The sequence below is a fragment of the Streptopelia decaocto genome (genome assembly GCF_964273445.1).
Source record: "Streptopelia decaocto genome assembly, chromosome: 7".
Lineage (NCBI taxonomy): Eukaryota > Metazoa > Chordata > Aves > Columbiformes > Columbidae > Streptopelia > Streptopelia decaocto.
The window spans coordinates 5289633-5307293 of NC_138661.1; the positions used below are offsets into that span (position 1 = coordinate 5289633).

At 47.6% G+C, this 17661-nt stretch overlaps 2 protein-coding genes across 2 annotated transcripts; one reads left to right on the plus strand and one right to left on the minus strand.

The window, feature by feature from the left end:
- Positions 1–447: 447 nt before the first annotated feature.
- On the minus strand, positions 448–9334 carry TMX1 (thioredoxin related transmembrane protein 1). Its single transcript, XM_082059213.1, has 8 exons — positions 9166–9334; positions 8922–9037; positions 7653–7698; positions 7010–7138; positions 5533–5578; positions 5344–5445; positions 4230–4299; positions 448–3566 (listed from the first exon to the last, which is right to left on the minus strand). The coding sequence occupies exons 1-8, from the start codon at positions 9306–9308 to the stop codon at positions 3388–3390; spliced, it is 831 nt and encodes a 276-aa protein (XP_081915339.1). The 5' UTR covers positions 9309–9334; the 3' UTR covers positions 448–3387.
- Positions 9335–12423: 3089 nt separating this feature from the next.
- Positions 12424–16099, plus strand: LOC309442482 (inositol 1,4,5-trisphosphate receptor-interacting protein-like 1; the record flags this gene model as incomplete). The annotated part of the gene is made up of 2 exons (XM_082058348.1): positions 12424–13887; positions 15851–16099. The coding sequence occupies 2 exons, from the start codon at positions 12424–12426 to the stop codon at positions 16097–16099; spliced, it is 1713 nt and encodes a 570-aa protein (XP_081914474.1).
- Positions 16100–17661: the final 1562 nt, after the last annotated feature.

A 17661-nucleotide genomic window follows, 5' to 3' on the forward strand; every position in this document is an offset into this window, starting at 1 on the left:
GATATACAACGAAGAGGGGAGGTGTCCAGCTGTAGCTGATTACACAAATACAGAAAAAGGTTACAAATAACTGTATTTTAAACATAATTTGTCAACTCAAACCTATATTCTTTTTGCAACACAAGCACCCATTTTATTACCATCGCTGTCAAGCTGAGTAGGCATAAAAGCTCCTTCCCAAACCATAAAACAAACCATCTAACCAAAATCATAAGTGTCAGCTCACGCTATCATGAGGTACCCAAGCCACTCCCAACTGAAAACCACAAGTGCTTCTGTCCAGATTTAGTTTAAAGTATTAGTCCAACTTGTCTTTCCAAAAAGACTTATCACAAATAGTTTGTTTGCTATAGTGTTATGATTTTTTCCCACAGAAATAGCTGCAGTTTTGTTTCGTTGCTAAACAGCAAGATATTGTCTTAAACAAACAAGACACACACACAGGAATCCAAAGTTGGAGGGTGTTTTTTACTTGAAGACTCTGTAAAACATTAAAAAAAAAAAAAAACAAGCATTGTTACAGTTAATTGATTCTTCCTGGGTTAAATTGGACATCCTCAGTCAAGGTGATGCTATGGAAAGGGCATTCTGACTTTCACAAAACTGATATTCAAGCATCATCAATACACACAAAGGACAGGCTCTGACGCACATTTGTTACATTGCAACCTTCACTCAGCCTTAACAAACATCTTTGGAATAGAGATTTAAAAAAAAAAAAAATCAAGAAACTTAAATATAGGACAAACCCATAAGATTATTAACAATATGAACAGTAAGATTTACAGAGATCAGCCAACACAGGCTGTCTGTGGACAATGAGAACGGAACTAGCAGAAATGACATGATTCACAGCACAGGTCTGTCACGCAGAGGCTGGATTCCAGCAGCTCGGAACACTGAGGACTGGGAGGCGGTTTTGGAATTTGGTTACTTGCCTAAGGCAGGGAGGAGGTAACAACAGGTAGGTGAGCAGGAGGCAAAGGCCAGGTAAATTAGCGCTAGGAATTCTGGTTAAACCAGGAGTCTAGAACACCAGCAAGAAAAAACAAAAGGTTGTTTGTTCTTTTAAAATGAAGAGTTTGCTAAAAGTTATGATTATATACTTTCTGTATCGCACAAACAGTTTTAAAGTAACTAAAAAATTAGAAAACCCTGCATTTATAACAGCTACATTTAAATATATTCCAAGTGGAGTTAGCCCATATAGTTCAGTTTCTAAAACAATTCTCACTCATCCCTCACAACGGCATTCAGCATTTCTGTGACCTGTTTCCTCAAGCCCTCTCCAAACTAAAAAATGCACCACTTATCAAAGATGGTGCTACTAGTTCTCCTTCGTACATCACAGATTTATTGCTTTATTTTACCAGTGACAAGGCTATGATTTAAAGTTTTAGAGAATTTAAGGCAACCCCACAAGACCAAGACCTTAAGGGCATTTATAGCACACAGTCGTCTTCATTCAAACACCAGGAAAAGCTTGGTATTAAAAAAAATTGACAAAACCACTCCGATTTTAAGCAAAAGGACCCTTTCAAGCATTATTAACCCAGCACTGAAGTCATAAGTCATTCTAGAGCACCAGCGTTCACAAACAAGAAAAGAGTCAAAGGAGGAAGTTCCATCTTGCATAACAACTCATTCTTACTCATCTAAGAACTTGTTGGAAGATTCACTCAGATATTTGGAGAGCTGAATCACTTGTTTCCATTCATTACATGGAGGATGAATTATGATCTGTCAAGATATACTTAAAACGCAACTTACAAAGAAGCATTGAAGACTGACAAAAAACACAGGGTATTCTTGACAGCTTTACAAGTCGATTCACCTGCAAGAGCTCAGTTTTTCCCAGTATTTCTTTCAAATCCCGTGGATTTCACTACGAGCTCCTTGTTTGATGCTCTGTCTTCTTAATAATCACAAGGAGAACCCTGATTTTAAAAGCCAGGCTGCAGTGAAAACATCACTGAGACCACTTCTATGTTTGTGCTCTTAATTACTCACGACCAAGTTTACTGTTGACAAAGACGTATCAACTGCCAGTCATGCAAACTCACTCAGATGAATTTAAAACAAACAAAAAAAAAACACAAACAAAAAATGGCAAACAAACCAACTAAAACAACAACAAAACCAGCAAAATACCCAGCAAGCACAAGCTCGTCAAAAAAACTAAGCATTAGGCTAACCCTTCCTCTGCAAATACTTCAAAAATTAACTGAAAAAACATGGAAAATTCTTTACAAGCAATGCGAGATAACACTGGCTGAATGCGCAGGTGCACTCTTTTTATTTCTATATAGAGTGAAAACAAATACCATACAGAAAACAGTAGACTACAGGTTTTTTTAAAGAATTAGGGTATGGTGTTTCAAGATGGGTTTTGTGAAAACAGAAAAGATGACCTTCTGTAAAAGAAATTAAGCAGCAGTTATTTCAGCTTCAGAGCAGGTACAACCTGACAAGATTTGCAGTAAAATTCAATTAAGCAGACATCACTGATGATGTATTAAAAATAGGCAGAGTCCTACTGCCACACAGCAGGAGGAATGGATGAGGATTTGCACTCGGCAGAGAACCCTGCGTGTAAACTATTCCCATGTGATTCGGAGTCACTGAGACAAACAAGACTTTATGGAGCTACTTGCAACTTTTTCTAGAGAATTACTTCACCATGAAGCTCATATATTTTTCTACAGCCTTTCCTAAAAGAAATGGATAGAAATAGCAGGTTTCGGGTCTGCCAGAGAATTCGGACTACACAGAGCGCTTGTGGTAACTTCCATTTGGGAGGACAGCAAAGACTTTTGTTCAGAAGGAAATTCTCTTCCTCTAAGCGAAGAGAGCAACTTTCATTTCTTTGGAAGAAGAAAGATTATTGGGGGGTTGTAGCACTCATTGTCATAGCAGAAAGCAGGTTTTGTCACATAAAAAACCTGGAACGGGTCCCATAACTGAAGGAACCTTTCCCCTCAGCATTTCCTCAGAGCACAACTAGATAGATTTATACTGAGAAACCTTTTTGAACACTGTAACAGCAAAAAGGTTAGTGCATTTTCCTTGCTAATGTTCCGTAATGCAACAAGTACGCTGGTTTACATTCTGTTAAAAACTATCCCTGTGGAACAAATCTTTCATGAAGCCTTATAATTTCTTTGCACTTCTCCGCACACAGGAGAAGTTTCAGCCACTTGCAACAGCATGTTTTAGTTTTGAATACCTGAAGCCAAAGATATTTTCTTCTTATTTTTTTTTTTTCTGAATTCATTAAATGCATCAATATTAGCATGACAGGAGTCAACCCTCTCTTCAACTGAAGGATTTGACATTTAGTTCCTTTCGAGTTGATGACTCAAACACTAATCCTGCATGGAAATAAAGTTAAGATTTATCCATCGTAGGAGCAGGGTTCACTGGGCGCTGCCTTACAGCACTTGGTGATGAGTTTCTGCTGGGCACCTCTTTACCCTCCGTTTCATCATCTGAAATATCTTCCTTGTCTGCTTCTTGCTCTTCATCCAGCTTTTTCAGCAGCTGAGCCGACTCTGGAGCTAGCTTTCCTTAAGGAGAAAGGAAAATATTCATACACGAACACGTACCATTTACCATGTGAAATACACTTTTTTAACATTGCAGCACTTTAATGAATTTAAGCCAGGTAGTACCTGTTGCTAGCATGAAGTTACCCACAGGTCAAGTATGAAGAGATAACCTAGACAAATTAATATAAAACTTCCTCCAACTTTGAAAAAAATTAGTCAGGATCATACAAACCATAAACCAGCATTCAGATCTTCTTCCATGACTTTTTAAGATTACCTTGAAATATTCCAGAGACTAACCCCAAACTGAATCACTTGCCATCCACAGAAATGCAAATTCACTTTTAATTCTCGCTTGGCCCCTAAAACTTATGCAAACCCCCACCTTCGCAACACTGAGAGCTCCACTCAAAACTTTTATCTCCCTGCACGTACAGAATTTCCTATCTTGGAGGTATGAAAATGCTCTAAAAACATTTTAACTCCTAAAAAAGTTTTTTACAGAATACAAACCTACTATAAACCACAAGGACAAGTCGCTGCAGGTAAAACAATGTACCAATCACAAGTGTAAACTTTTATGCTAAATCTCATGTCCTGCAGACACAAGTTAGACACTGATATTTATTAAATAAGATTTACCAAACAGCTTCTCTGAATTAGAAGTTACAGTGGGCTTACTTGAATAAGGATATGGTGGTGGTCTGTGCCTTTTGGATGGACAGATACAGTCTGCCAAGAATACCATTACCTGAAACCAAAGAAAGACAACAGTAAACCTCCAAACATCCTGCACATTAGAAGCACAGAATCATTTTGGTTGGAAAAGACCCTCAAGATCATTGAGTCCAACCGTTAAACCAACACTGGCACTAACCCATGTCCCTGAGAACCTCATCTCCACGTCTGTTCAACCCCTCCAGGGATGGTGACTCCACCACTGCCCTGGGCAGCCTGTTCCAATGCCCGACAGCCCTTTCCAGGAAGAAATAGTTCCCAAGATCCAACCTCAACTTCCCCTGGTGCAACTTGAGGCCGTTTCTTCTCATCCGGGCACTTGTTCCTTGGAAGCAGAGCCCGACCCCACTGGCTCCAAGCTCCTTTCAGGCAGTTCAGGGATCAGGAGGTCGCCCCTCAGCTCCTGTTCTCCAGGCTGAACCCCCCAGGTCCCTCAGCCGCTCCCATCACACTTGTGCTCCAGCCCCTCACCAGCTCCATTCCCTTCTCTGAACTTGCTCCTGCACCTCAAGGGCTTTCTTGTCTTGAGGGGCCCAAAACTGACCCCAGGATTCGAGGGTTTTGCCTCAGCAGTGCCCAGTACAGGGGGACGGTCACTGCCTTGATCCTGTTGACCACACCAGTGCTGATACAAGCCAGGACGTTCGTGGCCTTTTTAGCCACCTGGGCACATGCTGGCGCATGTTCAGTCGCTGTCAGCAACACCCCCAGGTCCTTTTCCACCAGGCACTTTCCAGCCACTCTCCCCAAGCCTGTAGCGTTCATAGGGTTGTTGTGATCTGCGTGCACAACCCGGCACTTGGTCTCATTGAAACTCATATAATTGGCCTCAGCCCATTGATCCAGCTGGTCCAGATCCCTCTGTAGAGGCATCTAAGTGGTGCAGCAGGTTGTTAACCATTTCCCTTTGGATCACTGGGGCTTCATTCTGCTCCCTGTCTTCCAGCTCAGGGGGCTGTGTACCCCAAGAACAACTGGTCTTACTATTAAAGACTGAGGCAGAATCAGTGTAATACACAGTAGTCATAAGCCAATCTGAGCTAAGTGCGTCACTTACAAGTCCCAGTGTCAGTCCCGAGAATAGAGTTGCCAATACAAAAACAGCATAGGAGCCCCAGACTGGCAGTCCGACATTTTCTGTTAAATAACCATGGCAGTGCTGGAATATAAGACAAGAGAATCATTTCAAGAATAGCTGAATATTATGTCTGTTAAACTAAAATAAAACAGAGATCTAAGCACATACCCTGATCCACATTGACAACTGAAACAAAGCTGACATACTGCTCATCCTGAAACAAAACAGAAAAAAAAAAAAGAAAACATTTTTCAGCCAGTCACATACCTGTACCTTCTGGTTTGCCTGACTAGTCATTATTTAGTCCCATGTTGAACAGCCTTCTGCTCGTGTCCATTTTCCCTTCTAACTAGCTTGATTTTTATCTTCTACTTCGTACCTTTCATACCAACATCAGCACATGCAACGTTCCACATATGGACAAGTATGAATTCACAAACCACCTTGATGTGGATCTGCTGACATATGAATCTCAGTTAATTTTGGTTATGTTCTAACTTATATTTGGACCAGCAGTCTATGAGAAGCCAACTGGAATTCTCTTCAAGATAATAAGAATTAAGCATCTGGATATTTAAAACAAAAAAACAACCTGTTAAATAATCAGGTTATGTAAGAACTGAGAGATGTCTAGACACTTAAGCTTTGCTATATCTTACACACAGGTGAAAAGGACCAGGCTATCTGCCATGTACATCCTGCTAACTCTGGCACTTCCCCGTTATTGCAAAACTTCAGCATTAGGTATTTGCTATCTGTAAAGGAGAATTTGAAACATTAAGCCAACCTAAGCTGCTAATGGCTGAGCCACAGAAAAAGCCCATTTCATACTGTTTTACTATATGCAAAAAATGGAGCTGCTACTGTGCACTTGTAACAGAAAACTTATTAATCCTAAAATTATTCCCCTTTTCACACATTGCTTGGTGTGGCTAACAGTTTCTAGATCAACCACACAGTTTGAAGATTCAAACAGCACTGTGAGTAGACAAAGTAACAATGCTGAGCTTCCTGTAATGCTGCTCTACATGTAAAATGTAGCACTTCATAAACAGAGCACTGCTACAGCACAGTTACTACAGAGGTGTTTCAGCCATCATTGCTCTAACACGAGAAAAATCATGAACTATTTGGTTCATTTGCCTCAACCAACGGTGTCCCCAACACACTTTATCACCCGCAGTTACTCAACTACTCTGCAACCACCACACAGCACGTGCAGGAACAACTAAAAGCACTTCAAAGCCTCAAAACTAGAAAGAATACCAACGAGAGTGTTTCTCCTCAGATGACAGTCTCCCCACTTCACTACTCCTTCAGCAAGGAACCTTCACCCTTCCACTCTGTTTTTAACTTTGTCTTTTCTTAAATGGCAGCCTGTATCTCACTACTACACTCCTACATTGTTTCCCAGTTTTTATTGCTAATTTCCTAGAATTTCGCTGGGCAAAACATCTTCTTGCTATATAAAAAGAACTTCAAGTGTTTCCTACAAGAGTTTAGTAAAACAATACAGCCACCTCCAACTATATGAAGCCTTAAAGTAAACCTTAAGCTGTCCACAAGGAAGCAGCACACCTAAGGATCTGTCCCAAAATGTGCGTGCTTGACAACTAATTATAATTAAAAAAATACCAAAACTTACAGTAAAGAGGAAGGACCAAACCATGATGAAACCGGTTCAATAGATTTCCATTCCTGGTCACTGATGAAATTTATAAAATCAGTTTTGGTTCTTCCTCCTTGGTATCTCCTGAACTCTCCATCTTTACAACTGTAAAACAAACCAACAAAAAAGTCCTTTATTTTAGACTGTCCAAGCATGCACCATTTGCTTCCACTCAACAGCTTTCCTCCCACCACCTTGTCTTTTTTTCTTTTTTATTTTGCTTTAGATGATATTGGCTCTAAAATGTTTTACAAAACTCCTGACTACAAGTATTTCTAGGATCTTGACTCCATGTGTATCTTGGCTACCTTTAGGTTGCGATTCCACAAAAAGATAATGATCTTCCCAATGCACTTGCCACATAAGTGCATTAAGATCAGCCTACAGAGAAAAGATTGCAAAATGGAGACACGCATAAAAACATAGAATAAATAAGGCCTAAAGGGAAAAGAAAAAATAAAACAGCTGGCAGTGCTGTAAGGTCACAACGGGTAAGACAGTCATCTCTGTGTAAAGTAACTCACATTCTTAGAAAGCATGGTAAATATTCATTAGTCCCCTAAAAATGAAGAAGGAAGTCCTCTCTCCTCCAAAAAATCCTGCTGCATTGCATACTTACTGATAGATGGTAGGAAGAGCTGTTATGATAAATCGTCCACTTAATCCTGTAAGAAAACAGTTATTTTCAGAATAGTAGAGCAATCTTGGGTAAGAAAAAGCAAGAAATTTTGTTATACACCAAAATAAAAACAGCTGCCCCCAGGTATCAGTCTTCAATTATGCATAAACACACACACCTGTGCATATCAAAGTACTGCACACAGTCTAAAGCAACATCCCTGGACAAAGAGCAAGAAAGTTTCACCATGGGGAAGAAAAAAAGATGTCTGGGATAACGGCTCTACTTGACTATTTTGGCTGTAGCTCTTGAAAGAGAGATACTCTCCTTTTCGAGCATGATCTGGAAACTCCAGCACTCGCAGAAAATAACCCAAGTGAGGCAAGTTTCAAAAGTTTTTATGTGACTTTGGAGGAAAATATCAGCATAGAGAAGGTCATTTTTATGAACTCCACCCACACGAGGGCAATTCAGCAAAGTGAGTTTCAGTTGAGGGACACCAGACTGCTTGTACTGCCTTTTGCCAACAAAGAATGGTACTACTACAGGGAAGGCTAAAACCACTTTTTTTGCTCTGTATGATGCTTAAAAAGATCAATAATCTTGGAATTGTCTAAGTTACTTTCTTGATAAACCTTCTTGTTTCCTTTATCTACCAAGAAAGACGAGACTTCTTAGTCTATATGGAATTATAGAACCATTCTGGTTGGAAAAGACCCTCAACATAATTGAGTCCAACCATTAAACCAACACTGGCACTAACCCATGTCCCTGAGAACCACGTCTGTTCAACCCCTCCAGGGATGGTGACTCCACCACTGCCCTGGGCAGCCTGTTCCAATGCCCGACAACATTTCCCAGGAAGAAATTGTTCTGAAGATCCAACCTCAACCTCCCCAGTGCAACCTGAGGCCGTTTCCTCTCATCCTGGCACCTGTTCCTTCAGAGAAGAGACCAACACCTCCCCCTGGCTCCAGGCTCCTTTCAGGCAGTTCAGAGATCAGAAGGTCTCCCCTCAGCTCCTGTTCTCCAGCTGAACACGCAGGTCCCTCAGCCGCTCCCATCACACTTGTGCTCCAGCCCCTTCCCCAGCTCTGTTCCCTTCTCTCAACTCGCTCCAGCATCTCAAGGGCTTTCTTGGTGTGAGGGGAACAATCTGCCTTCAGTCGAGACCGGGAAAAGATCTTTATTTGTCCTACTGATTCAATCTAAGGGCACATACACCGAACATCCCCCCCGAGGTGACGGGAGGCCCCGCCGGACTCTCACCCGGCTGCTCCGTGACATCCACTTTGGCAACGTTCACTTCCAGGTCCTCGCCCCACTCGGCAAACTTCTCCCACTCGGGCTGCAGGCTCTGGCAGGCGGGACACCACGGGGCGTAGCTGCGGGCAGCGCAGGTCTGTCACCAACGGGCGCCGCTCGGTCCCCCGCCACCTCAGAGCGGGCCGGGCCGCCCCCCCCCACCCCCCGCCCACTCCCCGGCAGCGCGAACGACCCCGTCCCGACTCACAACTCCACCATCCACTCGCCCTGCAGCAGCTCCTGCCACATGCCGTCCGACAGCACCTTCACGGGGCTCCGCTTGCCCAGCGCGGCCGAACCGGCCGCCAGCGCCAAGCAGAGCAGAGCGCAGCGCGGACCGCCGGCCACCATCTTGACCCGCGCGCTTCCGCCTTCCCGCTGGCACCGCCCCACACCGCCTCACAACGCCTCACAGCGCCTCGGCGCATGCGCAGAAAGAGCATTGAGTACGGCCCCCCCCGCTCGGCCAAGAATCACAGAAATTAGGGGACAGAGGGGGACCTCGAAAACTCATCCAGTGCAATCCCCCCGCCAGAGCAGGAACACCCAGATGGTTACACAGGAAGGTGTCCAGGCGGGTTTTCAATGTCTCAAGGAGACTCCACAACCTCCCTGGGCAGCCTGGGCCAGGCTCTGTCACACTCACTGTAAAGAACTTTCTTCTCAAATTTAAGTGGAACCTCCCGTGTTCCAGTTTGTACCCATTACTCCTTGTCCTATTGTTGGTTGTCACCGAGAAGAGCCTGGCTCCATCCTCCTGACACTCACCCTTTACATATTTATAAACATGAATGAGTCCCCCCTCAGTCTCCTCTTGTCCAGCTCCAGAGCCCCAGCTCCCTCAGCCTTTCCTCACACAGGAGGTGCTCCACTCCCTTCAGCATCTTGGTGGCTGCGCTGGACTCTCTCCAGCAGTTCCCTGTCCTGCTGGAACTGAGGGGCCACAACTGGACACAAGAGTCCAGGTGTGGTCTCCCCAGGGCAGAGTAGAGGGGCAGGAGAACCTCTCTGACCTACTGACCACACCCCTTCTAATCCACCCCAGGCACCATTGGCCTTCCTGGCCACAAGGGCCCAGTGCTGGCTCATGGTCATCCTGCTGTCCCCCAGGACCCCCAGGTCCCTCTCCCCTACACTGCTCTCCAACAGGTCGTTCCCCAACTTATACTGGAACCTGGGGTTGTTTCGGCCCAGATGTAAGACTCTACACTTTCCCTTGTTATATTTCATTAAATTTTTCCCCGCCCAACTCTCCAGCCTGTCCAGGTCTCTGGATGGCAGCACAGCCTTCTGGCGTGTCAGCCACTCCTCCCAGCTTGGTGTCATCAGCAAACTTGCTGACAGTGCACTCTATTCCCTCATCCAAGTCGTTGATGAGTATATTGAATAGTACTGGTCCCAGTATCGACTCTCGAGGGACTCCACTAGATACAGGCCTCCAACTGGACTCTGCCCCATTGACCACGACTCTCTGGCTTCTTTCCTTCAGCCAGTTCACAGTCCACCTTACTACCCGATTGTCCAGACGCAGGGCTGGAAGGACAATCCAGGGAACTGTCAGTCTAACCTCAGTGCCAGGGAAGGTCATAGAGCAATGATCTTGAGTAACATCACATGGCACATACAAGAGAACCATATGATGAGGTCCAGTCAACATGGGTTTAGGAAAGGCAGGTCCTGTTTGGCCAACCTGATTTCTACAAGAAGGTGACCCACCTAACTAATGAGGGAAAGGCTGTGCATGTTGTGTACTTAGACTTCAGTAAAACCTTAGACACTGTATCCCACAGCATTCTCCTGGAGAAGCTGCAGCTCATGGGCTGGATGGGTGTACTCTTCAATGGATAAAGAACTGGCTGGAGGGCCAGGCCCAAAGAGTTGCGGTGAACGGAGCCAGATCCAGTTGGTGGCCAGTCACAAGTTGTGTTTCCCAGGTCTCAGTATTGGGGCCAGTTCTGTTTAATCTCTTTGTCAATGATCTGGCTGAAGGGACTGATCTGGGACTGAAGGGACTTACCCTTAGTAAGTTTGCAGATGACAGCAAGTTAGGTGGGAGTGTTGATCTGCTGGAGGGTAGGAAGGCCATTCAGAGGGATCTGGACTGGCTGGACCATTGGGCTGAGGCCAATTGTATGAGGTTCAACAAGCCCAAGTGCCGGATCCTGCACTTGGGTCACAACAACCCCAGGCAGCGCTATGGACTCGGGGAAGAGTGGCTGGAAAGTGCCTGGCAGAGAGGGATCTGGGGGTATTGATTGACAGCCAGCTGAACATGAGCCAGCATGTGCCCAGGTGGCCAGAAAGGCCACCAGCATCCTGGCTTGTATCAGGAATAGTGTGGCCAGCAGGACTAGAGAAGTGATTGTGCCACTGTACTGGGCACTGGTGAGGCCCCACCTTGAATCCTGTGTTCAGTTTTGGGCCCCTCAACATAAGAAGGATATTGAGGTGCTGGAGACAGTGCAGAAGAGGCGATGAGGCTGGTGAGGAGCCTGGAGCACAAGCCTAATGGGGAACAGTTGAGGGAAATGGGGCTGTTTAGCCTGGAGAAAAGGAGGCTGAGGGGAGACTTTATCACTGTCTACAACTACCTGAAAGGAGGTTGCAGAACGGAGGGTGTTGGTCTGTTCTCCCCAGTATCAAGTGAAAGGACAAGATGAAGTGGCCTCAAGTTGCAACAGGTGAGTTTAGATTGGATATTAAAAAAAATTCTTAATGGAAGAGGTTGTCAGGAATTAGAACAGGCTGCCCAAGACAGTGGTGGAGTCACCATCCCTGCAGGGGTTTAAAAGGTGTTTAGACGACGTTCTTAGGGACATGGTTTAGTGCTAGAGTTAGGTTAGGTTATAGTTTGACTCGATAATCCGGAAGGTCTTTTCCAACTGAAATGATTCTATGATTCTATTCTAGGTTCAAAATTATGAGATTGCCATGGGCCGGCAGAGGATAACGAACCCAGCGTGAAGCACCACGCAGGGGCCCGTGAAGAACATGAACTCTGGCCCAGCCTTCACCGGGACAGCGGGGCAGCTGTGAGGGGGCCGGACGGGCAGGGCCGGCGGGCGTGCCTGTGACGTGCTCTGGCGCCTGTGACATCACAGGGGACGAGTCCCCACGGGGCGGTTATCAGGGGCGCCAGCAGCAGCGCTGCCCCAGTCCGGCCTGGGCCAGCGGTGAGTGCGCAGGCGGGGGGAGGCCGGGCTGGACGGGGCCGGGGCAGAAACGCGGCCCCCGGGGGTGGGTTCTCACCCTGCATGGAGGGCCCGGCCGCTCGCGGGAGCACCTTGGCCAGGGCACGGAGCCACCACCGCTGGGGCCGGGGCAGCCCTTGCTGCCTCCCAGCTGCCTCGGCCCCGCTCCTACCTGCCCACAGCTCCCTGCGACCACCAGCCCCGCTGCCCCACCGCCAGCCCCCTCCCTCTTGCACAGCCCCACTGAGCCCCTTCTCTCCCTTCTCCTGCAGGCCATGGCTCTCTTGGACATTGTCTTCGGACTTTGGCAAATTCTTACCCTAAATGTTCAGTTGGTCGGCTATGAGCTGGATGAGGAGACGCGCGAGCGCATGGAGCAGCGTGCGCAGATGCTGAAACAGGAGATGACTCGGCTGTGGCAGGAGGTGGAGCGGATGAACCAGGAGCAGAGGAACCAGGAGCAGAGTGGCTTTGCTTGGGCATCCCTGCTCCTCTCCGCCTTGCAGCACTGGCAGTTCTGGGCCGTTGCTGGAGTCCTGGTCCTGCTCTTTGGGCTCTGCTGGTGGCTCAGGAAACGGAGCCGTGAGCCAGAGAGAGAAGAGGAGAGCTCCGACAGTGACGTGGAGGAGGAGGAACACCAAGAAGAGAATGACGACGGAAATGACCCGGGAAGGTTTTTTGAGGATCCCATACAGAGGCCAGTTCAGAACCGGGACAGAGATTGCGAAGCTGTGAAGAGCCTGGTGCAAAAATTCATCGATCTCTTCAACTATGAGTTCTCCAATACTTGGTACCCTGTGCTGCAAAAAGCCATCGCGGTGGGCACCGCCTTCGAAGGTTGGAGTCCCCAGGAAGGAGACATCACCCACCACCTGCTTGTGTCTCTGAAGCCCCCCCGTGGACACATCTTCCACCTGGAGCCGGGCCCCTCATGGCCGGCGAGGAACTTCCGCATCCGTGTGGAGTTGGTGTGTACTTGTGAGATGAAGCAGCCAACAGCAGAGACACGTTGCTTCCTCCACGACCCCAAGGAGGAGCAGAGTAGGAAGGAGGGACCCAACATCCTAGACGACCTCTGCACTGACTCCTACCTGGATGTGCAGAAAACTGCTCGCTGGTTCCAGAAGATGGTGAGGCGCTTCTGGAAGGATCTGCCTGAGTCAGCTACACACCGCCTAATGGTGCTGCCCTCGGATCGCTCCTGCAAATTCCGGGTGACACAGGGCTGGGACAGAAGTCTCTCAATTGAGTTGATGTTTGGGGTGCAGGAAGGCGACTCAGATATCTTCCTGAGCAGCCAGTATACAGGGGCTGCCTACACCCCAAGCACAATCTGGCCAGAGACCTATGCTGTGGCAGAGATGAAGTTCTTCAGCTATATTGCCAGCCAGGCACAGCCTGACACCTGCCACCTCAGGTGCCTGCAGCTCTGCGTCCGCTGCCTGCTGGGCAGAGACTTTTACATCTATACACTGAAGACCGTTGTGATGCACCTGCTGACCATTATACCCCTGTCACGCTGGCGCAAGGACACTTTCATGGAGCGGCTGGAGGACATCATGCTGTACCTGCAGAGGTGCCTGAACAAGAAAGGCCTCAACCACTTCTTCATCGGCAATGATAACGTGCCTCAGGAGATCATCTTGCCCCTGGAACTGCGAACGGCTAAATGGCTCAACCTCTTCCAGTACCTGGAGCACAATCCTGACGCCTATGAGGAGGCATGGCTTGATTTTCTGGTGCTGCAATGTTGGCTTCATAAACTGGTTCTCCACGAACACTGAAAGAGGTCGTCCTGCACGAGGAGGCCTGTGACAGGGACTCCGTTACCAACCGGACAGTGACTGTGCCCCTGACTTTGAGACACTCCATTCCTTCTGGGAGCTTTACCATCTGCAAAGTTGCCAATAAAAGTTGTGTTGGAACAAATGCCGAATCCAGGAGTGTCTGTGCATCACTTTCTTGGGGAACACAGGCATAGGGTGCAGGTTCTCACAGAAGATACCCCTGTAATCCCTGGCAACTAAGACCTTGCCGCACAAAGCCAATACGCTGCTGAGCTGCCGCAGAATTAGGGAACCTTTTGCAGAAGAGCTGATGTGGCGGGCTCTGGTTCCATGACTCACTTGGCTTTGGCTTCCCAGGTGTTGTGGGTTCATCCCAGCGGCAGCTTGGCATCACACAGCTGCTCAAGCCCTTCCCTCCCATGGCACGGTGGAGAGAATCTGAAGGGTAAAAGTGGGAAAACTTGTGCCTTGAGCTAAGGCAGCTTAGTCCGTAAAGCAAGAGCTACATGCCCAGGCATGGCAAAATTAAGAATTCATTCACTCTTGCCCTGGTCTGTCAGCGGAGTGACGTAAGGTGTGGAGAATGCAAAATTGCCGGCAGTACCTCTTTGAGCACGGACGGGCGGGCCGGCGAGAGTAATGAGTCTAATTCAATATGAATTTAACATCAATACCCTTTAATGAACTCTTAACAACACTGAATATCAATGTCCCCCAGACCACGTTTTTCCAACCCTTATATACTCTATACCCAAAGGCCATGCGGCAAGCACAGGCTACGATTGGTTACACTTGCAGTCACTCGTCCCCCTGCCTATGGTGATTAGCTGCAGGGCACTGTCCATGAGCTGTTCACGCGCAGTGATTACAGTGCCCCTCCTGCAGCCTGGGTCGAGGGCAGACCAGCTTCTGTTTACTTCCGTGTGGCCCTAGTGCACCTCAGTCACTTCAAGCTCTGGCTTGTTCACAGCACACAGCCCATGTCCTCTTTCTGGTAAAAACTCTCCACAGCAGAGCTGCCTTTTCGGGACCTATTCTGCCACCCTGCACCTTGCCTTACCAGGAAACATCCCAGCCTTGCATGGCTCTCCGGTTATTATCATAGTATCATAGAATATCTTGAGTTGGAAGGGACCCATAAGGATCACCAATTCCAACACCCAGGTCCTCGCAGGACTAGCTACAATTAAACCATATAACTAAGATTGTCCTCCAGACCCTCCTTGAACTCGGACAGCCTTGGTGCCGTGTCCCCTTCCCTGGGGAGCCAGTTCCAGCCACCAAACACTCACGTACGGAAGCACTTCTTTGTAATGTGCCATCTGAATTTCCCCTGACGCGGTGTCATGGAGGCACTCCAAATGTCAGTTTTATGCAGACAATACAGGGTCTTAGCCTTCTGAAAGTGACTTTACAAAGGACATTACTATGGGGCAAAGCACTACCCAAAGATCCAAGGAAACAATTGAACTGTTAACGACATGGCACTTGTTGCTAGAGACTTTGAGAGGATTAAAAGAGCAACGGGAACAGGCAGAGACAGTGGAGAGGGGTGGCTTTTCTGGGCTAGATTTGGAATCAAAAATGAAAATGTGCACTGTTCCAAACACCCCTGTTACTAATGATTCTCCAGCACTGTTCAAGTCTGCGTTATCTGATCGCTTGGATGAGGGTAGCAGCATTCTCTTGAAAAGTTAAAAGGAAAAGGAGTATGTGTATGTGTTGCCCAGAGAACAGATAGAAACCATGAAAGACTCAAGCAAAATTAGACCTATGCCATGTAACAGCTTTAGATCATTTAGGATGGAACAATGGGGGTTCGGTGAAAGGGGCGGGTATCCCCCAGCTTTTGGAAGAGACACCAGTTGGCATACCGCAACTACAGGTGCTATTAGTTTCTGAAATCCTGAGGCAGTCAGCAGACCTTGCGTATCGAGCTCTGATAAAGGTGCCTGAAACCGCCAAAGCAGCCAACTCATTTACGACTATTGAACGGGCTCCTGATGAGAATTACATGCAGTTGATTGACCATCCTCAAGAGGCCATCAAGAAGCAGGCTGAAAACTTAGGGGGAATTGTGGGAAACTACAGTGGGTCCGTGGATTCCATGACAGAGCGTATGGGAACAGAAATTAGCCTCGAAGATATAAAGGACGACCCATGAGAAAGATGGGAGTAAAGGAGTAACTTTGACCATAGCAAAATGAGCCAATGATATGGTACTATTGCAGCCTGTAACCAACAGCAACAAGGCACATGAACTGGTAAAGACCATATAAAGCGGCGTTTGTGGCCATAAGTGGAGACTGCTGTTTGTACTTAAGAACTCGGTCTACATCGTTTGTCCGTCTCAACCGTGACAACAATAAGTTCCAAAATAGACTTTATTCTAGCTGGAATGTGTAGCCAACAAACAGACTAGAAACAGAATCACAGAATCACAGAAATTTAGGGATTGGAAAGGACCTCAAAAGATCATCCAGTCCAATGCCCCTGCCAGAACAGGAACACCCAGATGAGGTTACACAGGAAGGTGTCCAGGTGGGTTTTCAGTGTCTCAAGGGGACTCCACAACTTCCCTGGGCAGCCTGGTCGAGGCTCTGTCACACTCACTGTGAAGAACTTTCTTCTCAAATTTAAGTGGAACCTCCCGTGTTCCAGTTTGTACCCATTACTCCTTGTCGTATTGTTGGTTGTCACCAAGAAGAGCCTGGCTGCATCCTCCTGACACTCACCCTTTACATATTTATAAACATTAACGAGGTCACCCCTCAGTCTCCTCCTGTCCAAGCTCCAGAGCCCCAGCTCCTCAGCCTTTCCTCACACGGGAGATGCTCCACTCCCTTCAGCATCTTGGTGGCTGCACTGGACTCTCTCCAGCAGTTCCCTGTCCTGCTGGAACTGAGGGGCCACAGCTGGACACAATATTCCAGGTGTGGTCTCCCCAGGGCAGAGCAGAGGGGCAGGAGAACCTCTCTGACCTACTGACCACCCCTCTTCTAATCCACCCCAGGTACCATTGGCCTTCCTGGCCACAAGGGCCCAGTGCCGGCTCATGGTCATCCTGCTGTCCCCCAGGACCCCCAGGTCCCTTTCCCCTACACTGCCCTCCAACAGGTCATTCCCCAATTTATACTGGAACCTGGAGTTTATATAGACCTGCTGCTCCGAGAAGGCCACTCAAAGCAGGGCTTTGACAGGGACCCCGTCTTATAGCCCGGTCAGATCTGGCTGTGGGTATTACAACATGGTCCAGAAGCTTCTCAGTTTCTCTGGGAACCCCCTTTGTTGAGGACCCTGTCAATTGACCAAGGGTCCCACCCCTCCTGCCCCCCAGCAAGGGGGAGGTGAAGTCACCCTGTCCCCAGATGTGGGGAGGACAAGACTGTCAGCACCATCTGAGGTGTGTATGTGGACACAGCCACAGTGGGGCACAAAGGGGCACAGCAGGTGCTGAAGAGTCATCAAGTGTCCTGTTGAAGTCTCCGGATCTCCTCAGGGGATGTGCAACTGCCACAAGGAAGCTGTGAACTGCAATGAGGTCACCCCTCAGCCTTGTCTTCTCCAAGCTGAACGAGCCAAGTGACCTCAGCCGCTCCTCAGAAGTCTTGCCCTCAAGGCCTTGCACCATCCTGGTTGTCCTCGTCTGGACACACTTCAAGAGTTTGATGTCCTTCTTATCATGTGGCACCCAGAAAGGCACACAGTAGTCCAGGTGGGGCCCCA

Bases quoted from the DNA above. Each gene is read 5' to 3' on its own strand.
- TMX1 (XM_082059213.1), bottom strand. From the start codon at position 9,308: ATGGTGGCCGGCGGTCCGCGCTGCGCTCTGCTCTGCTTGGCGCTGGCG. The intron at 7,699-8,921 runs GTGAGAGTCCGG...GTTTTCTTACAG, and splicing joins GGATGTCACGGAGCAGCCGG to GATTAAGTGGACGATTTATC. The intron at 5,579-7,009 runs GTAAGTTTTGGT...GTTTTGTTTCAG, and splicing joins TTTGGTCCTTCCTCTTTACT to GATGAGCAGTATGTCAGCTT.